General features: G+C 47.8%; 1 protein-coding gene across 3 annotated transcripts in view; it reads left to right on the top strand.

The window, feature by feature from the left end:
- SLC41A1 (solute carrier family 41 member 1) overlaps positions 1-14,920 on the top strand; it is a 34,012-nt gene extending 19,092 nt beyond the window's left edge. Inside the window, exons 4-12 of one of the 3 annotated variants that reach the window (XM_050955609.1) lie at positions 2,386-2,457; positions 2,687-2,831; positions 2,914-3,060; positions 3,725-3,872; positions 4,974-5,053; positions 5,969-6,103; positions 7,331-7,479; positions 10,079-10,127; positions 14,859-14,920. In XM_050955609.1, coding sequence (XP_050811566.1) covers positions 2,386-2,457; positions 2,687-2,831; positions 2,914-3,060; positions 3,725-3,872; positions 4,974-5,053; positions 5,969-6,103; positions 7,331-7,479; positions 10,079-10,127; positions 14,859-14,905 — 972 coding nt within the window. In that variant the 3' untranslated portion in view covers positions 14,906-14,920. Of the gene's footprint in view, positions 1-2,385; positions 2,458-2,686; positions 2,832-2,913; positions 3,061-3,724; positions 3,873-4,973; positions 5,054-5,968; positions 6,104-7,330; positions 7,480-10,078; positions 12,602-14,858 lie in introns of those variants that run through there. The other 2 variants (XM_050955608.1, XM_050955610.1) reach the window with 2 other exon arrangements.
- The last annotated feature ends 1,505 nt before the right edge of the window (positions 14,921-16,425 follow it).

The following is a 16,425-nucleotide window of genomic DNA, read 5'->3' on the forward strand; positions in this document are numbered from 1 at the left end:
TTATTCCCCTCTTGCTCTGCTCCTTCCTAGGTATAGGAGGCCACCTGTAGAGTGGCAGCAGAGAGGCCTTCTCAAAGGAATCGCTTGGGACATGGTCACTGTGCTGGCTCTGCAGGACAGCAGCCTGGAATGGCTTCCGCAGGCTGCACATTCCTCATTAAGGCTCCCCAGCCAGTTCCTTTCACCATTAGGAAGCAAAACTTTCCTGTTAGGGGATTAAAATCTTGTTGCTACTGACTACAGCCAGGTTATGTTAATCTTGACCTGAGGGCAGGAATTTAAGATCCAGCTTCATACTGAGCTAAAATACCTGTGGGGTATGTGCTGATTGTCCCTGTAGTTTCCCCCCTGGCATTGAACTGGCCAGACTGCAGAAATTCCTGAGAATGCCCCTTAAACCCAGGCTCCATTAGTGTCTGAAGACTTTTTTTCGGGCATGAATGCTCTTCCTTCCTGAAGAGAATGGTCCTGTATCCTTCTACCCACATGCCATGTGCCCTGGTAACTTGAGGCCTGGGGATAGATCTCAAATGAGAGTCAAATCCTGAAAGAGGAAGGGTGTTGCCCTGGAGCCATGGCCACATTCCGACTTGGGCAGCTGTTCTTATTTACTGAATTGACCCAGCCGACCCAGTTGGCTACGTTGTTTTTCTTCCCTTCCTGTCCTGAACAGTTTAGAGTTGCCGTGCTCCACCCTAGAAGTGGCTGCATTTCAGTAGTGGATGAAGCGCTTTGTCAGAGCCTCTGCAATCGCTGGTTTGGAAGATGCTATGGAAATGTTCAAGAAGTGGCAGGGACTGGGCAGTGGGGAAAGAATGCTGATTTGAGCTGTTTGACCTTGATTTCTCTCTGGCACAGAAACTGGAGGGAAGGAAACTGCCACCACATCTCTTCTAGCTTTTAACGGCCTTGCTTGTGCTTTAGGGAACCCTTTACACACTTCAGAGTGGCAGCTGTGTTAGTCTGTATCAGTAAAAACAACGAGGCATCCTTGTGGCATCGAGACTAACAAATGTATTTGAGTGTAAGCCTTTGTGGGCTAGAACCCACTTCATCAGCTGTTCTGCTGGATCTGCATAGGCTCGTGGCTTGAACCAGGGGCTAGCAGTCAGGACGCTTGGGTTCTGTTTCTGACACTCGGTCACTGTGACCTTTGACTTGTCACTTCCCTCTCTGTGCATCAGTTTCTGTTATTAAATTGGGCCCCACAATCCTTGCTCTGCATCTCTAGGGGGTGCTGTGATACTTAGTGTCTCTAAATCGCATAGAGACCTGCAAGGGACAAGTTGGCAGGGCCTTCTGCAGTAACTCTGCTCAAATGTTGCAAAACAGCATAGTTGTCTGCTGCCAGATTACAGCAACTTTCAGTCTGTTCTGTTTAAGCTGATTAGTGTCTTTTGTAGTCATCCTGGTGCCAAAAGACCCCCATGGGCTGTGGCTGCTTCCCACCACTCACCAGGCTTTCACGGGGCATTAGCTTTGTTTACCTAACGTTATTTAAAAGGGAAAACGCTCACTGCCATCACCCTGACCTTCCTTATCAGAGCTTAGGGTCCGATTTGATAGCAGAGCTGGAGTATAGAGCCCTGTGGCCAGCTGCAGGAACATCATGACCCAGATGAGTGTGAGCCAGAATTGGTAGTGAGACGTGGTATTAGGAGCTCCGTTGGGAAAGCATCAGCAATGTCTCATTCCCCATTCCAGCGTGTGCTAAAGGGGAAATGGAGGAGGTTCTGCTGCCGTCCCAGGTTCGCTGGCAAAGTCTTTGTAGACCCTGGTCTCCAGAGCACTTGGCAAACCCTGAATCCTTGCTCTGCCCTTGTGGCATATGTGTTAACCTGGCTTCTGCAGCTAGGAGAATGGAGGCAATTAAGGGGGACTGGAGTGTGGCTCTGGGCTTAGAAATGGAGCATTCCTGCCACCCTGTTCTGTGCTCAGAGCAGTAGACCAAGACAGCTGATGCCCAGCTCCTCCATCACTATCTGTCGGCCGTTGGGTGCAGGATTCTCTTTTGTTTGCAAGAATTGAGGACCTTGGGAACCCCAAAAGCAATAGAGGAAGCCCTCTTGACTCTGCATCTCATTCCCTTCTCAGCTGGAGGTGGGAAGTGATTGGCCACCTTGCTCTTGTCCGCATCCTGCTGCTCCATTCCTGTTGCCTGGCTGAGGTGTGGGGCCGTTAGCAATGTCGCAGAATGGGGAGCTGTCATGAACAGCAATGGAATGCTCATTTTTTCTCCTCTTGAGCCACCATCCCAGAGGGCTAGGGTCTCGAATCGTTCTCCCCTGCTCCACGACAAATGTACCACCACTGTGAACAAGTTCCCTGAGCGCTAGTCGTCTGAGAGGGGTTCAGTCTAACCCATACCATGCTCTCTTCCTACAGGCTAACATCGGGCACATAGACACACCCAAGGAGCTCTGGAGGATGATAATGGGGAACATGGCTCTGATTCAGGTAAATGAGGCTGACTGTAGGGGCTGTGCAGCAGTGACACTGGAAGGAGAGTTTAAATACTGATGCCGAGTGTCTGGTGGAAAAGCAAATGGTGACTTCTTGTGCCGCAATTAATCCTCCCTAAAAGTTTCCCCCACTGGTATATTGCGGTCTCTTCCTCCAGGTGGAAGTGGGACTGGTTTTTCTCTCTTCCCAACCCGTGTCTGGTTTAACCCCTCATGTGTGCTAGGTTCAAGCTACAGTGGTCGGTTTCCTGGCTTCGATTGCTGCCGTGATATTTGGCTGGATCCCAGATGGGCACTTCAGCATTGGCCATGCCATCCTGCTCTGTGCCAGTAGCGTCGCTACAGCCTTCATAGCTTCACTCGTGCTGGGTAAGCCTAAACCCTCGGCCGCCCTTGTTCAGTCTGAGCAGCGGTGCCCTTTGGCTCACACCATTTCTTCCTCTGGGCCTAGGAATGATCATGATTGGCGTCATCATTGGATCCAGAAAGATAGGGATCAACCCGGATAACGTGGCCACGCCCATTGCTGCCAGCTTGGGAGACCTCATCACCTTGGCGCTGCTTTCAGGGATCAGCTGGGGCCTCTACATAGAGCTGGGTGAGATGTGAAAGATGCATGTCCCCTCCTAACGTGCGCTGCAGCATTTCCCTGGCATCTTGCCCTCCATTCCAGCTACGTAATGCCTGATTTTGAGGCTGCCTCTCTAAGGCATATTCAGAGATGACTGGTAAGGGGGAGAGAGAGAGAGAGAAAAATGTAAAGGATCTTTGTAGACCATACAGGTGTGGAGAGGCTTGGGGGTGCTCTGGGTGCACCCTGCTGTCAGACAGGCAAGGGGTGCTTTTTGGCAAGTGCCAGAAGCTAGAAAGCATCCTTGGCGTAAGGCTTGGGAGGGTCCCTAGTAGCAGAGCTGTGGCTGTCTCCTTGGTTGGGACATGTCTTCAACGACATTCCAAGGAGAGGGCAGGTGTGGCTGCTAGGTTTTGCTCAGCAGGTGATGGCTGGACGGGGTGAGAGGCTGGAAACCAGGCTTTTCCTAGTGAGCACGTCGTCAGCAGCGGTAAGAGCTGATCCAGAGGGGGCAGCCTTGACAGTAGCATACCTCCTGAAGGCGGGGTCGCCATGTCTGGCTCTCACAGACTCCCAGGGCCTGAGGTCAGAGGGGAAATTGGACCAGGTCTGCTCTCCAACACTGCTGTTGAGTAGTGACCCTGTGACATCCTGGTGGGAGGACTTGTTGACCTGTTGCTTCTCTTTTCAGAGGACAAAGCATACGTGAATCCTTTGGTGTGTGCCTTCTTCATAGCCCTGCTACCGCTCTGGATCATCATTGCCAAAAGGAATCCAGTAACCCGGGAGGTGCTGTACTCTGGGTGGGAGCCAGTCATCATTGCCATGGCTATTAGCAGGTAGGAAGGCAAGAAATTTTGCTGGGGCAAAAATGTTTTGCCCCAGCCCTATCAGAAAGGGACACCCTGGCTTCCCTTCAGGTGCTGGCTTGAATGGTGCATGCTGTGCATAAGAAACGGAGATGGTGGAACCGAACTCCTTCAAATGTTAAAGTTCAGATCTACAGCCCAGGTCCCTCTCTAGGAATAGAGCAACAATGGCACATCCCTCCAGCATAAGTGGGCTAATTCTGCTCCTAAACCTATGCAACTGTCGGAGAAGAGCTGAGAGCAGGATTTCACCCGCTGTATGTCAAACAGATTTTAATGTGCACCAAACAAATATCTCCTAAAACAGGTCCCCCGAGTACCTGTCTGTTTGCTGTCATCTTAGCATCTAAGGGTCCCACCTGGGATTAGAGCACACCAAGCTGGGCACTCTACACCCATAGTGAGACAGTCCCTGTCCCAAAGAGTGGGAGGAAGAAAGTATTGTTATCCCTGTTCTACAGGGGGGGAGCTGAGAGACAGAGAGATCTAGTGACTTGGCCACAATCACAGAGAGAGTCTGTGGCACAGCCAGAAATTTAACCCAGACCTCCTGAGTCCAGGCTAGTGCCCTCACCACAAGAGCCATCTCTGGGAAGTGTGTGCCCCAGACGGGTTTGTTACAACAGAAGGCTCTTTCTACACTAGATGCGCAAGGATTTACAATCTCTGTTCCTGTTGGGGAATTTTGTCTGACTGAAACTTACAAACCAGCTTGTGTGATGTGTGCCAAAATGCAACTTGCATCATGGGAAAGCACCCCCTACCTGACTCTGCGGCTCCTGCCAAAACTGTCTTTTACTGTGACACACTAGCAACCCTTTTCCCTCGAGGCTCTGATATTATGCACCAGCTTTAAGAGGCCCCAGAGTCCCATGTGCAACTGCTGCCACTGTGTAAATGGGTATAGATGCCTGTGAAGTGTGCACAGTTGCAGTAACCAGCCTCACATACATTGGGCACTGATTTTCATGCCTACATAAGTATGACCATCATAATTGCTTGGGAGTCTCTGGATGTTCTGAGTGGTCATTTTCTCTTGGGCATCAACTCCTTCAATGTCTTCCCTTGCAGTGTTGGAGGGTTAATATTGGACAAAACTGTGTCGGATCCAAACTTTGCAGGGATAGCCGTCTTTACGCCAGTGATTAATGGTGAGTTCCCTTCTGCTCTGCCAGTGAGCCTCTCAGCAGTCCCTGCCAGACAATGGGTAGAATCTTCAAACGTGCCCAAGACCCATTTTCAAAAGTGATTTAGAAGCCTGCATCTGTAGATGCCAATGGGATTTTGGCTCCTAGGCTTGAGACAGGGTGTTAGAGCAACTCGGCTGCTCCTCCTGGTGATAGATTAACATGAGGGAAGCATCTCAAGTGATCTATCCTTGAGCTGATACTTCAGCAAAGATGCACCTATACACGTAAGTGTCTTTGAATATTTTATCCAGTCTGATGCCCCTTCCCTGTTCCTTGAGCTTAGGTCTGAAACTTCTAGTGCCTTAGGCTCCTTTGCTAATAGAACTGTGAGTCTGCTCATTATCGGTACGTCACACATTTTTTTAAAAAATGCTATGAATCTCTTGGGCTTGTGGCAATGAGTTCTGCAGGTTATGCGCTGTGTTTCAAACAAAATTCTTAGCTGTTGTCAACTTACGGCCTTAACTGGCCCATTGTTTTTGTGTCCCATGCACTGCACTTAAGGCTCTACAATAATGCAGTTGCAGCAGGGGTCATAAAGCGGGGTTGTAGAGCCATGTCCTTTCTCTCTGTCTCTCTGGCTTTTTGCATCCTGCAAAAGTGGAATGTGGGCCAGAAATCCTGTCATAGGGCTGACAGCTTGATTGTAACTGAAGCAGTTGCAGCTGCTTTCTGACAACACAGCAAAAGAATTCTGCCTGTGAGGAGCAGGAGAGGACTTGTTCACCTGCTGCCCTGACTGTTCCGGAGGCATGAAAAGTGTTGAAGTTCAAAGGTCAATAGAGCTTAACTTGGCTCCTGCAGTCTCAAGTGCACCCAAGTTCTGCGAGGGTTGAGTTACGCACCCGCTCTCACTGCTCCCCTTCTGGTCTGCAGGTGTCGGTGGCAACCTGGTAGCTGTCCAGGCCAGTCGCATCTCCACTTACCTCCACATGAACGGAATTCCTGGCGAGAGCTCAGAGATGGCCCCACGCAAGTGCCCCACCCCCTGCAGTACATTCTTCAGCTCAGGTATCTGTTCCTTCTACCCAACACCATGCGCTGGGGCTTTCTGAGCTAGGGGACTTCCAGTTCACTTCACCAGCATTGGGAAACGGCTTGACAATTAGCTGGCTCAGCTTGCACTGAGGGAGGAGTCACTACGCAGCAAGGAAGGGAATGGGAGCTGAGATCTGCTGGGAGGCAGAGAGACCAGCCACTGGCCTGGCCTTTGCTCTTGCTTACAGAGACGGTGTCAGTGATGTTTTGGTGAGGTGGAGCGTCCCCACTGGGTTAGGAAAAGAAGGCCACCTTAGTGGCAGGTGTGCTTCTGCCTCCCTGGCATTGGAATGACTTCTTCCCTGCCACCTTCTAAATCCTTACCAAGTGCTTTTGGGCTGCAGAAGCTGCCAGCCAGCTTCTCGGCTTGGCCTGGCCAGTATAACTGAAGCTCCAGAAAAGGTTCCTGTTAATAGAGGCTCCATAACGTTTCCATTATTTAGCTGCAGACCCAGATGTTTCAAGTGAGGATGGACGTGGGCGGGGGGAACACTGCAGTGGGAATCCTGACTTGCATTTCATGCCATGCATGTGCTGAGATGTATTCTCTACCATGCCTGGGGCAGCCCATAGCCTGGGAGCGAACTGGCCTGGCCTCTGGGGGCATGGCAGCCCCCAGAAAAGTGGCCTCATGGCACTGAGCCTGGTGCTTTACAGTTTCGGATGTCAGCATTATCTGTTACAGTGTGTGTTGGGAGACATCCAGTGTGGCTGTGCTGGACAGAGGGTTGGCAAAATGAGCCCCAAAAGGGGGCAGGTACAGCCCTTGGGAGCACCAAGCAGCTTGCTTTAGTTGCTCTTTTGAATTCCCCTTAGTAATTCAGCCTCCCAGTGAATTACAGAAAGCTGCGTACTGAGCAGCTGCTGAAAGGTACCACTTCTGTGGCGACTGGGATCTGTGTAGAGCCTCTTCGTTTGCCTGTCCCTTTTGACCCTGTCTGTGCTAGGAGCAGAAGTGTGTTATCTCTAACTGATCCCAGTACGGGTGGGTCTCTAAGCCAGTGTTCAGAGCTCTGGGGCATTTCTGTTACGCTCCTTGCATTTAGCACATAGAGGTATGGATCCAATATGCTGTGGCCAGTGATAGACTAAAACATAGTCTGCTGATTAGTGGACACATCCATGCTGGCACCCAGGGAGCTGGCTGCAGAGTTCCATTATCTTTAAATCCTGAGCTCCATCCTCTCAATTTCCCTCCAGATGTGAATTCCCGCTCTGCCCGCGTGCTCTTTCTCCTAGTGGTTCCTGGGCACTTGGTTTTCCTCTACACCATCAGCTCTATGCAAGGCGGGCACACCACGCTCACCCTGATCTTTGTAGTCTTCTACATGACAGCTGCACTTCTCCAGGTAAGAGCTGGCTTTGCCTGACCTGTCTCCTCTGCATGAATCTTTGCATGCACTGTAATCCCCGTGCTAGAATAACGGACACTAATGCACCACCTGCAGTAGAAAACTGGCCAACTGCTGCAAATGGGTCACCTCCCAAGCTCCTAAAAACGGGGTTTGTCTCATTTGGAGTCACAGAGAAAACGGTTTCCGCACCAGTTTAGTGGGACCCATTGGCAGCTGCTCCTCAGTGTAGACAAACCTCAGAAGTGTGATGAAGTGAGGCACTTTCTCCTCAGTAAGGGGAATCTGCACGGCATAGAGCTATAGGTACAGATGACATGATTCTTGCCCTGGGACAAATACAAAATATCCTTTTATTATTTGCATTTAGTATAATGCCTGCTAGCCCCGGTCACGGTGCAGGACCTCATTGTGCTAGGCGCTGTGTAGCCGCAGCACAAAGACTATCCCTATTCCAAGGAGCTTACACAAAATACCCCTTCCCTTGACTAGAGAGAGAGCATAAAATAGGCATCTCCTGGCCCCGAGCTAGCGCTCTCTTTGCATCCCAAATGCCCCTCAGAGAATAGAGAAGTTTGGGATGTGCAGCGTGCTCCTTGCTTTTCCGAACACTGCACTGCACACACAGCTCTCCCTTGGGAGGGGGCGAGATCAAGCCACATGTGACAGATGCCAGTCACCTCATTTAACGCGTGACTGGGAGGCGTTTGGATACTATGGTGCTGCAGGTGGCCAAAGAACCTTTGTAGCTGCAACAGTCAGGTGGGGCTGGCTGGTTGAGGGTGCCTCTCTCTATCCTCATCTGTTGTTACATTCCTCCCTACAGCACCTTCCCTGCACGGAACCCACTATCTCATAAATAGTTGTCACAGGAGTAGAATTACAATTCCCATAGAACAGAACAGCACATGGTAAACTGAGGTGCTTCTGTCTGCTTCGGCAACCCTGCGAAGATGAGTGCATTAGACTCCCTTCCATGCTCAGGGCACTCATTCTGCTTACCTGCTGCTTTCCATAGCTTTGCAGCCTACACTTGGCTTTTAAAATCTTCAGGAGCAGGATCTCACTTCCTTGGCTGTAAAGAGCCATGAGCATCTAGTGGGGCTGTAGCGGTGTTCAAACGGCTTGGCAGAGAAAACAAGATATGAAGTTTGCAGTGTCTCCTGTGACTTGTAGGGCTCTTCCTCCCTTCCCTGGGCCTTTCCCCCACACGCGAAATCTGGCTGGGCTGCCAGCATTGGGCTCCCATGCTCCTAACCAATTCTGTGTAAAATAACAATCAGTGCTTGAGGTGAGGAGTGTGCACTCAGGGATGTAAGGGGGGATTTTTGGCACTTCAGGGAACTCAGGCAGCCAATATGTCCCTCCCCTCCTACACAGGCAGACAGAGAGGAGACTGTGGCCAAGGAGTTATCCTACTAAACACAGCCACCTCCTGGTGCTTGTGGAAATTGTTGCTGGTTTTAGCATCCCCCTAAAAACAACCGAGCTGAGCTCCAGGAAATGAGTGAGAGCATCCACAAGAAAGAGAAACAGTGCGTGCTAGACAAGGCTGCTAGTCTGTCGCGAGCCCCTGCTATGTGCTGGACACGTGAAGGGAAGTCCATTAGCAACTACTTTCTAAAATCCCTGGTGCTCTTCCCCCTGCAGAGAATGAGGTGCATTGTGGGAAACTACAGGCCTGTGAGCAGAGTGGGGGCTCATGGGTAATTAAATGCATTGTAGTGAAGGAGGAAGCCTTGGCCTAATCCTTCCAGCCCTCACTCCGGTCACAAGTTGATGGCTTTAAATGTCTGTACCTGATCTGCTAGATGCATTTGTGAGCATTTCTCCTGGCTTTGCTTAGGACTCAGTGTGAACCACTGACTTGGGATACCCTCAGTGTTGTCCTAGAGCAAAGGTGAGAACATGACCATCATGTCACTGCTTGGAGATGCTCTCCTGTCCCCAGGAAGCCAGGACTCTGCTGCTCCAACTCTGCTCCCCTTTCACTGGGCTTTCTGCTCACTTCTGAGGCACCCTGGTGTGAACTGTGGATTGTATCCTGCCTCTACTTCCCTGGCTCTATGTCCACTTGCTTTTCTCTTTGTTTTTGTTTTTGTTTAGAGTTGTGACCTGAGCTGCAAAATTTGGATCTGGGTCAGAGCCTCCTCGTTTTGGAGGCTTTCAGCCCACATGCAGTGAACTCTCTCGTACACCTAAAATAAACTGATGGTGATGCATTGGGCACAGAGCAGTAAGGGGAGATTTTCAAAGGCACATGGGGAATTAAAAACCCAGCTCGCATCTTCTTGTCCCCCCTAAATGCTCACTTGTAGGCATGCCCCTCTATGCCCACAATCTGAAATGTACCTGCCATCAAATCTTTGGTTTTCCCTTACTTGAGGATGTTCCTCTTAACAACAAGCCCCATCTCTTACTCCTCTGAGCTATTCCTTAGGCTTGAATAGGATTAATAGGGGCTCGCACTTCTATCAGGCTGAATTGCAAGTGCCCGAATGTAGAGGAACTCGAAAAGCTTTGTCTTGGGGAAGAAAGGGGCGTGAAAGTCAGGATTAGTAGCTAATATGGCTCTTTCCTCTTGTCTGTTTTCCAGGTTCTCATTCTACTCTACATTGCCAACTGGATGGTGCATTGGATGTGGGGTAGGGGTCTGGATCCTGACAACTTTTCTATCCCTTACTTGACGGCACTGGGTGACCTGCTTGGGACGGGTCTCTTGGCTCTCAGTTTCCACGTTCTTTGGCTCATCGGTGACCGGGACACAGACGTGGGAGACTAGCTCCCCCCATCATCCCCTTCTTTCCTCCTTCTGTCTCTCTTGGGACTTCAGCTTTGATCCTGGATTCTCATTATTTTCAATGGGAATTTTATGTGCTTTATATTTCAAGCCCAGTTTGTACAGAAAAATCTAGTTTTAGGAAGGACAAAAAAAAAGTGTAAGAGACAATCACCAAGTGCAATTTTATAGCAGGAGCATCTGAACCAAGGTTCTATTGGAAATGTTGATTGAGTAGTTGGATCATAAATGAAACCCGCACCCCTCACTAGAGGTGAAGGGTCACTCCTTTTGGTTCATAAGTATTCAATGTTCAAGGTATGATTCAGGCACCTCCCAGGAGGGAACAGCCTATAAACTAGGATCCCCAGATCCTCCCTCAAAGCCCCACTTTATGCCTGGATTCTAAATCAAAGAAGATTCTCGTTAGAGAACTAGCTTGAGTGTGCCAGAAAGATCCCCTTTAGACATCCACTCCCACCCCCAGATGCTTATAAGGAACGCTCACCCAGTTTATTTGAGGCTTTAAAACATAACCCTAAAGTTGCTGGATTTTTAATTGTATGTAGGGCTTTAGTTTTCCCCTTTTTTAAAAAAAAAAAAAAAAGTCTGAAATGCATTCCTCGTTCCAGAACACACACCCTGCACTCTTGTAGTGGCTCTTATTTTCTGCTGCTGGGTCAACTTCTGTGTCTCTCCCACAAGCTCCTTAAAACAATGCTGTTTTTCTCCTTTTTGGCTTTTCCCAGAGAGCTGGGTATTACGTTCAACAAGTGTGAAGTGCTACTCGATGTGTTGTGTAGATTTTGACCTTCTTCGCCCTAAGTGAGGCTCAGTTTCAGGGGATGATGGTTGCTGCTCAATATATTGTCACTCTACCACAGCCACGTAAGTAAGGCCGTCTTGACTCTCTTGGGAGGGAGTGGTTTGCTTGGAAGACCACTCCACCTTGCCCTTACCTTGGGCCAAGCAAGACCGCAACAGCCCTGCTAACTGTATCTGTCATGACCAGCAATAGACCCATGCTGCAAAATTCCAGTCTGGAACTGGCTCGGAGCTTTCATAGGAAAAAAAAACCATAGAATATCACGGTTGGAAGGGACCTCAGAAGGTCATCTAGTCCAACCCCCTGCTCAAAGCAGGACTAATCCCCTGACAGATTTTTGCCCCAGATCCCTAAATGGCCTCTTCAAGGATTGAATTCACAACCCTGGATTTAGCAAGCCAATGCTCAAACCACTGAGCCCTGCAGTTCAGAGCTAGAGACTTGGTTTAAGGCCAGGCATGTTGATAGATTTGAAACTAAAAGGGGAGTTCCATCGTGAACTGCCAAAAAAAATACAGGAACCTATATAGATGTCTAAACCAAACCACGTTTAGTTTCTTGCATGCCAAAAAGATAAGAGCTGAGGGACCACTATCTAAAGGTACTTGTAGAAGAATGGTTTCCTGTTTGACACTGAGGGATGCCTCTTTTATATGGCCTTATCTGTACAGGATATTTGGGAGACCTAGCTTAAATAAAGACTGCCTTAAATCACAGAATTGCAGTTCTTAATAGAGTGCTGTCTCGCAGACCCTGTGCTAGTAGGGAGTGTGTTTCCAGAGGCCTTTCATTCCTAGGTTAGAAAGCTTCGGAACTGCTCTCTTCAAATGTCACTTGTGATTGTAGCTCTGAAATTCACATCTCGTCACCTCAGTGACTTCTCACGAATCTGACTTGTCCAGGGCGTCTGTCGAAATTTTGCTGCACTGAAGTCTCAGTTTCTTGGAGACCTTCTCCTGCACTCACCGTTAACAGATGCAAAAACTGTTCACTTGCTTCCATGCCCAGTATTGAGGGATACAGTTGAGATTTCCCTTCCCTAACACTTAAGCTTTTAGTAGACCCCTTCCTACTATTTTATATGCCTCATCAGTTTCCTAACTAAAGACTTGTGCCAGTGAAAGAGACAAACCCTCCATGGTCTCAGCTGAAAAACTAAGGGAGGAAGAGGTGGTTGTTTTAAGAGCCATAGTTCTACTTGGGTGAGGTACCTAAATTTTTACCAGGTTGAGGGAAGGGAGGATGGGCAGGGAGGGTAAGAACTTAATTTATATTTAAATTTTTAAAAAGCTTTGAAGGACAACTTTTTTTTTTCTCCTCCTCCTTCACCAGTTGAACATGAATGCATGTGTGCTTTAGATCTGGCTGCAAATGAAGAGAATATTGGGTTCCTCCTTTTTATGAAAATTAAAAAAGACTGTCTTAAATATTTATAGTTGCTATAACTGAATTGACAAATGTCAACTTAACTGATTTTAAATTATATTTGGTAAAATAAAGATGGCATTTATTTATGTGGATTGTGGCCTACTTTTTTCCTTCAAGCCATCATTTGTGAACACTGCTCACGCTGTCCATTAGTTGAAAACTGATTTTGTTCGCACTGCTACTAATTCTACCTTGATGTATCTTCAGTGGAGATATTTACACTTTTTTCTGTAAACAGGAAGTGAGAGAGAAATCTAGTTCATAGGCTGTTGCTAGCCAAGGTTACAGGTTTGATGCTGACACGTACAGTCTTGTCTGATAAGGAATTGGCTGTTGAATAACACTGGTATATGCTCTCTTTCAGCATAAAACTAGAATAGATCCCCTTTGGTATGAATTGGTTGTGAGGCAAATTAGTGCAGTTGTGGAAAATCAGCTCAATCACTGAGAAAGCGCCCTCCAGAGCGATATAAGCTTTGTATGCCGGATTGGGCACAGACATAATCCCTAAAAGTTGGGAAAAGGGAAATGTAAGATTAATATTGAGGAAGATTTCCTCTGTGTGGGAGACTTTTTAGAGTGGTGTAGTCTCCCAAGTGAAGTGGTGGAAACCCCATTGTCTGAGGCACTTAAAACCAGACTCCACCCTAGAAAATTCAGGGAACATCTTTGTGTTGGTAGAGAACTGAACTGGATGGTCCAGTCTTAACACTTCATTCTATGAGAGTCTTCAAAGAGACTGAATCACAAACTGGGCTATACTCCTTTACTTTGACAAGAGTATTGGGAATTTACCATTAAATACTTCGTGTGCTGTAGCCTAACCATGTAAAAGTCCTTAGTGTGAAACAAGGCTTCCCTGCAGCACTGGCTCAGCTGAGGAGAGGAAAGGCGAGGTTACAGATAGATGACTTGGATCTGCAGGCTAGTAGAGGGAGGACTGGGGAAATTCTATTGCAGTTTCTATAGAGGATCCCAAAGAATTTACACCATTACTTCACATTCAGCTACCACCGGGCTGAAGGAAGACACCAAACCAGCACACACAGGGCATTTTGGGCTGCCAGGACAGGCCCCTACTCTTACAGATCATGCCAAGCTGCTCTAAAAGTTACGTAATGCAGACAGAGGCCGGCTGAAAGGCCCCCACAGGACTAGATCCTATAAGCTGAGGATGTCCTTGAGGGAGGGAGCTGCCTGGCCCCTGCTGGAGCAAGGTCCCAGACAGTCAACAGTCTGGATCCCTACCCCTATTTTGGAAGGGAGAAGCATGCAGCTGTCCCTGCTTGCATCAGAGAGAGACATAACTGGTTGAAATATTTCCCCCTTTTAAATAGAAATGGCTTTTCAACAAAATGGAAACGTTCACAACACACACACTCACACATACACACAAAAAACACTTTTTAACATTGTGGAGGGGTTGTTGGAAAAAAAATATGTGGGTGAAGGGAGTGTATGTGCAAGACAGTTTGCCAGTCAGTTTGAGGATAACTTTTTGATTCAAGGATTATAAACTTGAACAAGGAAGTGCTGGCAGCTTAGCCACTTGGCTATCCCTGTGGCAGGGTCACCAAGTGGACAGCCAGGAAGCTGATGTCTATTCTCAGTGAATTTCAAAAGGGAGGAGTTCACGCAGTTGGTCAAAGGTTGCTCCCTTGCCCTTGTTTATGCTAAGGGGTTTGCATGAGTTGCTTATTCATGTGGCACATCTGGCTTAATAATTGATTTGGAACATGGTACCCATTGATTTGGAACATGAATTAATAACATCTTGCCTCGTACATTGTGCTTTAATGTATGTCAAGTCCAGCAGCCACTTGATTAAAGATCAGAGGGGAGCCGTGTTAGTATGGATCTGTAAAAGCAGCACCTTATAGACTGTGGCACCTTATAGACTAACAGATGTTAGACATGCATCTGACGAAGTGGGTATTCACCCACGAAAGCTCATGCTCCAAAACGTCTGTTAGTCTATAAGGTGCCACAGGACTCTGCTGCTTTTGATTAAAGATCTTTCTCTGGGCTCATATTGGCTCTCACTGAAGCTCTCTAGCAACTCAGTGTTGTAACGATCAATGGAATATATGTAAAAATTTGTACGCACAGCAAGCCACACGTGTCCTATGATTGCAACCCGTCAGCCTCTACCCATCCCAGCCATAGCTCTGCGTTCAGATGGCTTCCTGTAAATTCAGCATGAGTTCTAGGCGGATAATGCTGTTGTTTTTTCAGCCGCATGATGTGCCTCAGAACCCTTTGCTGTTTTTGTAATCACAGTCTCTGATGGCAGGGCATCTCTACTGAATTTATGTCCTCTTCTCCCGTAATCTGTTTGTCAAGGTCTATGCCAGCCAAGGACACTCAGGCCTATGAACAGTGAATGCTAAGCAACCTCCCAGAGCTTCTGGTACTGGAGCCCACAACCAGTGCTTCGTTCCTTACAGCTGAAGCCTTTTTTTTTTTTTCTTTTCTTTTTTTTTAAGACCATGGACCATTTCTTATCCTGTGTGGAGATGCTTTTTGACTGCTCGTCTGAGCAAGGGTCACCTTGTGTTTTCTGAAACCAACCCAAGTGGTCTCACTGCATTAAGGACAAGTGAAAACCAGTGAGACTTCATTTACTCCAAAAGTCTCTCTTATCTGAATCTATATCATGCCGCATAACTTGTCATTCTTGAGTTCTGATTCTCCCGTGTGTGTGTGTGTGTGTGTGTGTGTGTGTGAGAGAGAGAGAGAGAGAGAAATGTATAAATTTTACAGAAAAAGCAGAAGCAGGAATTTGCAGGTGAGAATTAACTTTTGTTTTGCAAGTCCCCTTTAATTGGAAGTACCCATCACTCTGCTTCCTCTAACAAACAGCCCACTATGAATAAAAACCAAAGAGGTCTCTTGTCACTGTCTGTTTATTCACTGGAATCTGTGGGAAGATTTCTTAAGGCTGTTTTTTCAGACAGAACCTTGCTTTTGGTCCTTTTCGCCAACTCTGAGTGTTCAAAATCTTGGATGAAATCCTGCCCTTGAGTCAGACTCTTAAAAATCATGAGGTTTTTTCCCCCTGATATTGAGTTATTTTTATTTGCCTTCTCGTTCTTCAGCCATTAGGGCATTCTCTAATTTTTCTATACAACTGCAAGGGCTACAACTTAAATTTCATTTTTTTTTTAAAGTGAGATCCTGTGATCGCAAGACTCCAGAAGCTGGGGCCAGATATCCCAGGAGCTGGCATTACTGCAAGCTGCTTACATCTTGCTCATGCCAACTAATCTCACTTTCCCCTGTGTTGTTCCTAGTGAATTTAACATTAGAACAGGTGGTCTGCTACCTGGTTGGAAGCTGGACTGAGCGAGGCCTGAGACATGGGAGCAAAACCTATAAACGTGCTAGGTTCTTTCTTTACAACAAAATTTTAACAAATCAAAATTCCTTTATCCCTGACCCAGATTCTAGGAGAACTTTTTTCATGATTATTTCTTCAGTCCGCCCTTTGTGTTTAATCATTATTTAACATTTGGAGTGTGATAGTGTCTACAGGTCTCGACCATGGGAGTACCTCACTCTGTAACAGAACCATATAGTGAAAACAGGGCTGGTTTTAGGAAGTGCAGGGCACAATTTGAACAGTTTGGACGGGCCCCTGCAGGGATGACTTAAAAAAAACAACTGGTGGGGCTTGTACTCACCAGCCGGTGCTCTGAGTCTTCAGCAGCACTTCGGCAGCAGGTCCTTCACTCACTCCAGGTCTTTGGTGGCACTGAAGGACCTGCCGCCGAAGGGCCTGCTGCCAAAGACCCGGAGCAAATGAAGTACCCGCTGTCGAAGTGCCGCCGAAGACCTGGGGCGCAGCCGAGTGAGTAAAAATTAAGAAGGCGCCTCTAGCCAGGGAAGGGATTCTCATTGGGCACGGGTC

Source organism: Gopherus flavomarginatus, chromosome 5, assembly GCF_025201925.1.
Source record: "Gopherus flavomarginatus isolate rGopFla2 chromosome 5, rGopFla2.mat.asm, whole genome shotgun sequence".
NCBI classification, from domain to species: Eukaryota; Metazoa; Chordata; order Testudines; family Testudinidae; genus Gopherus; species Gopherus flavomarginatus.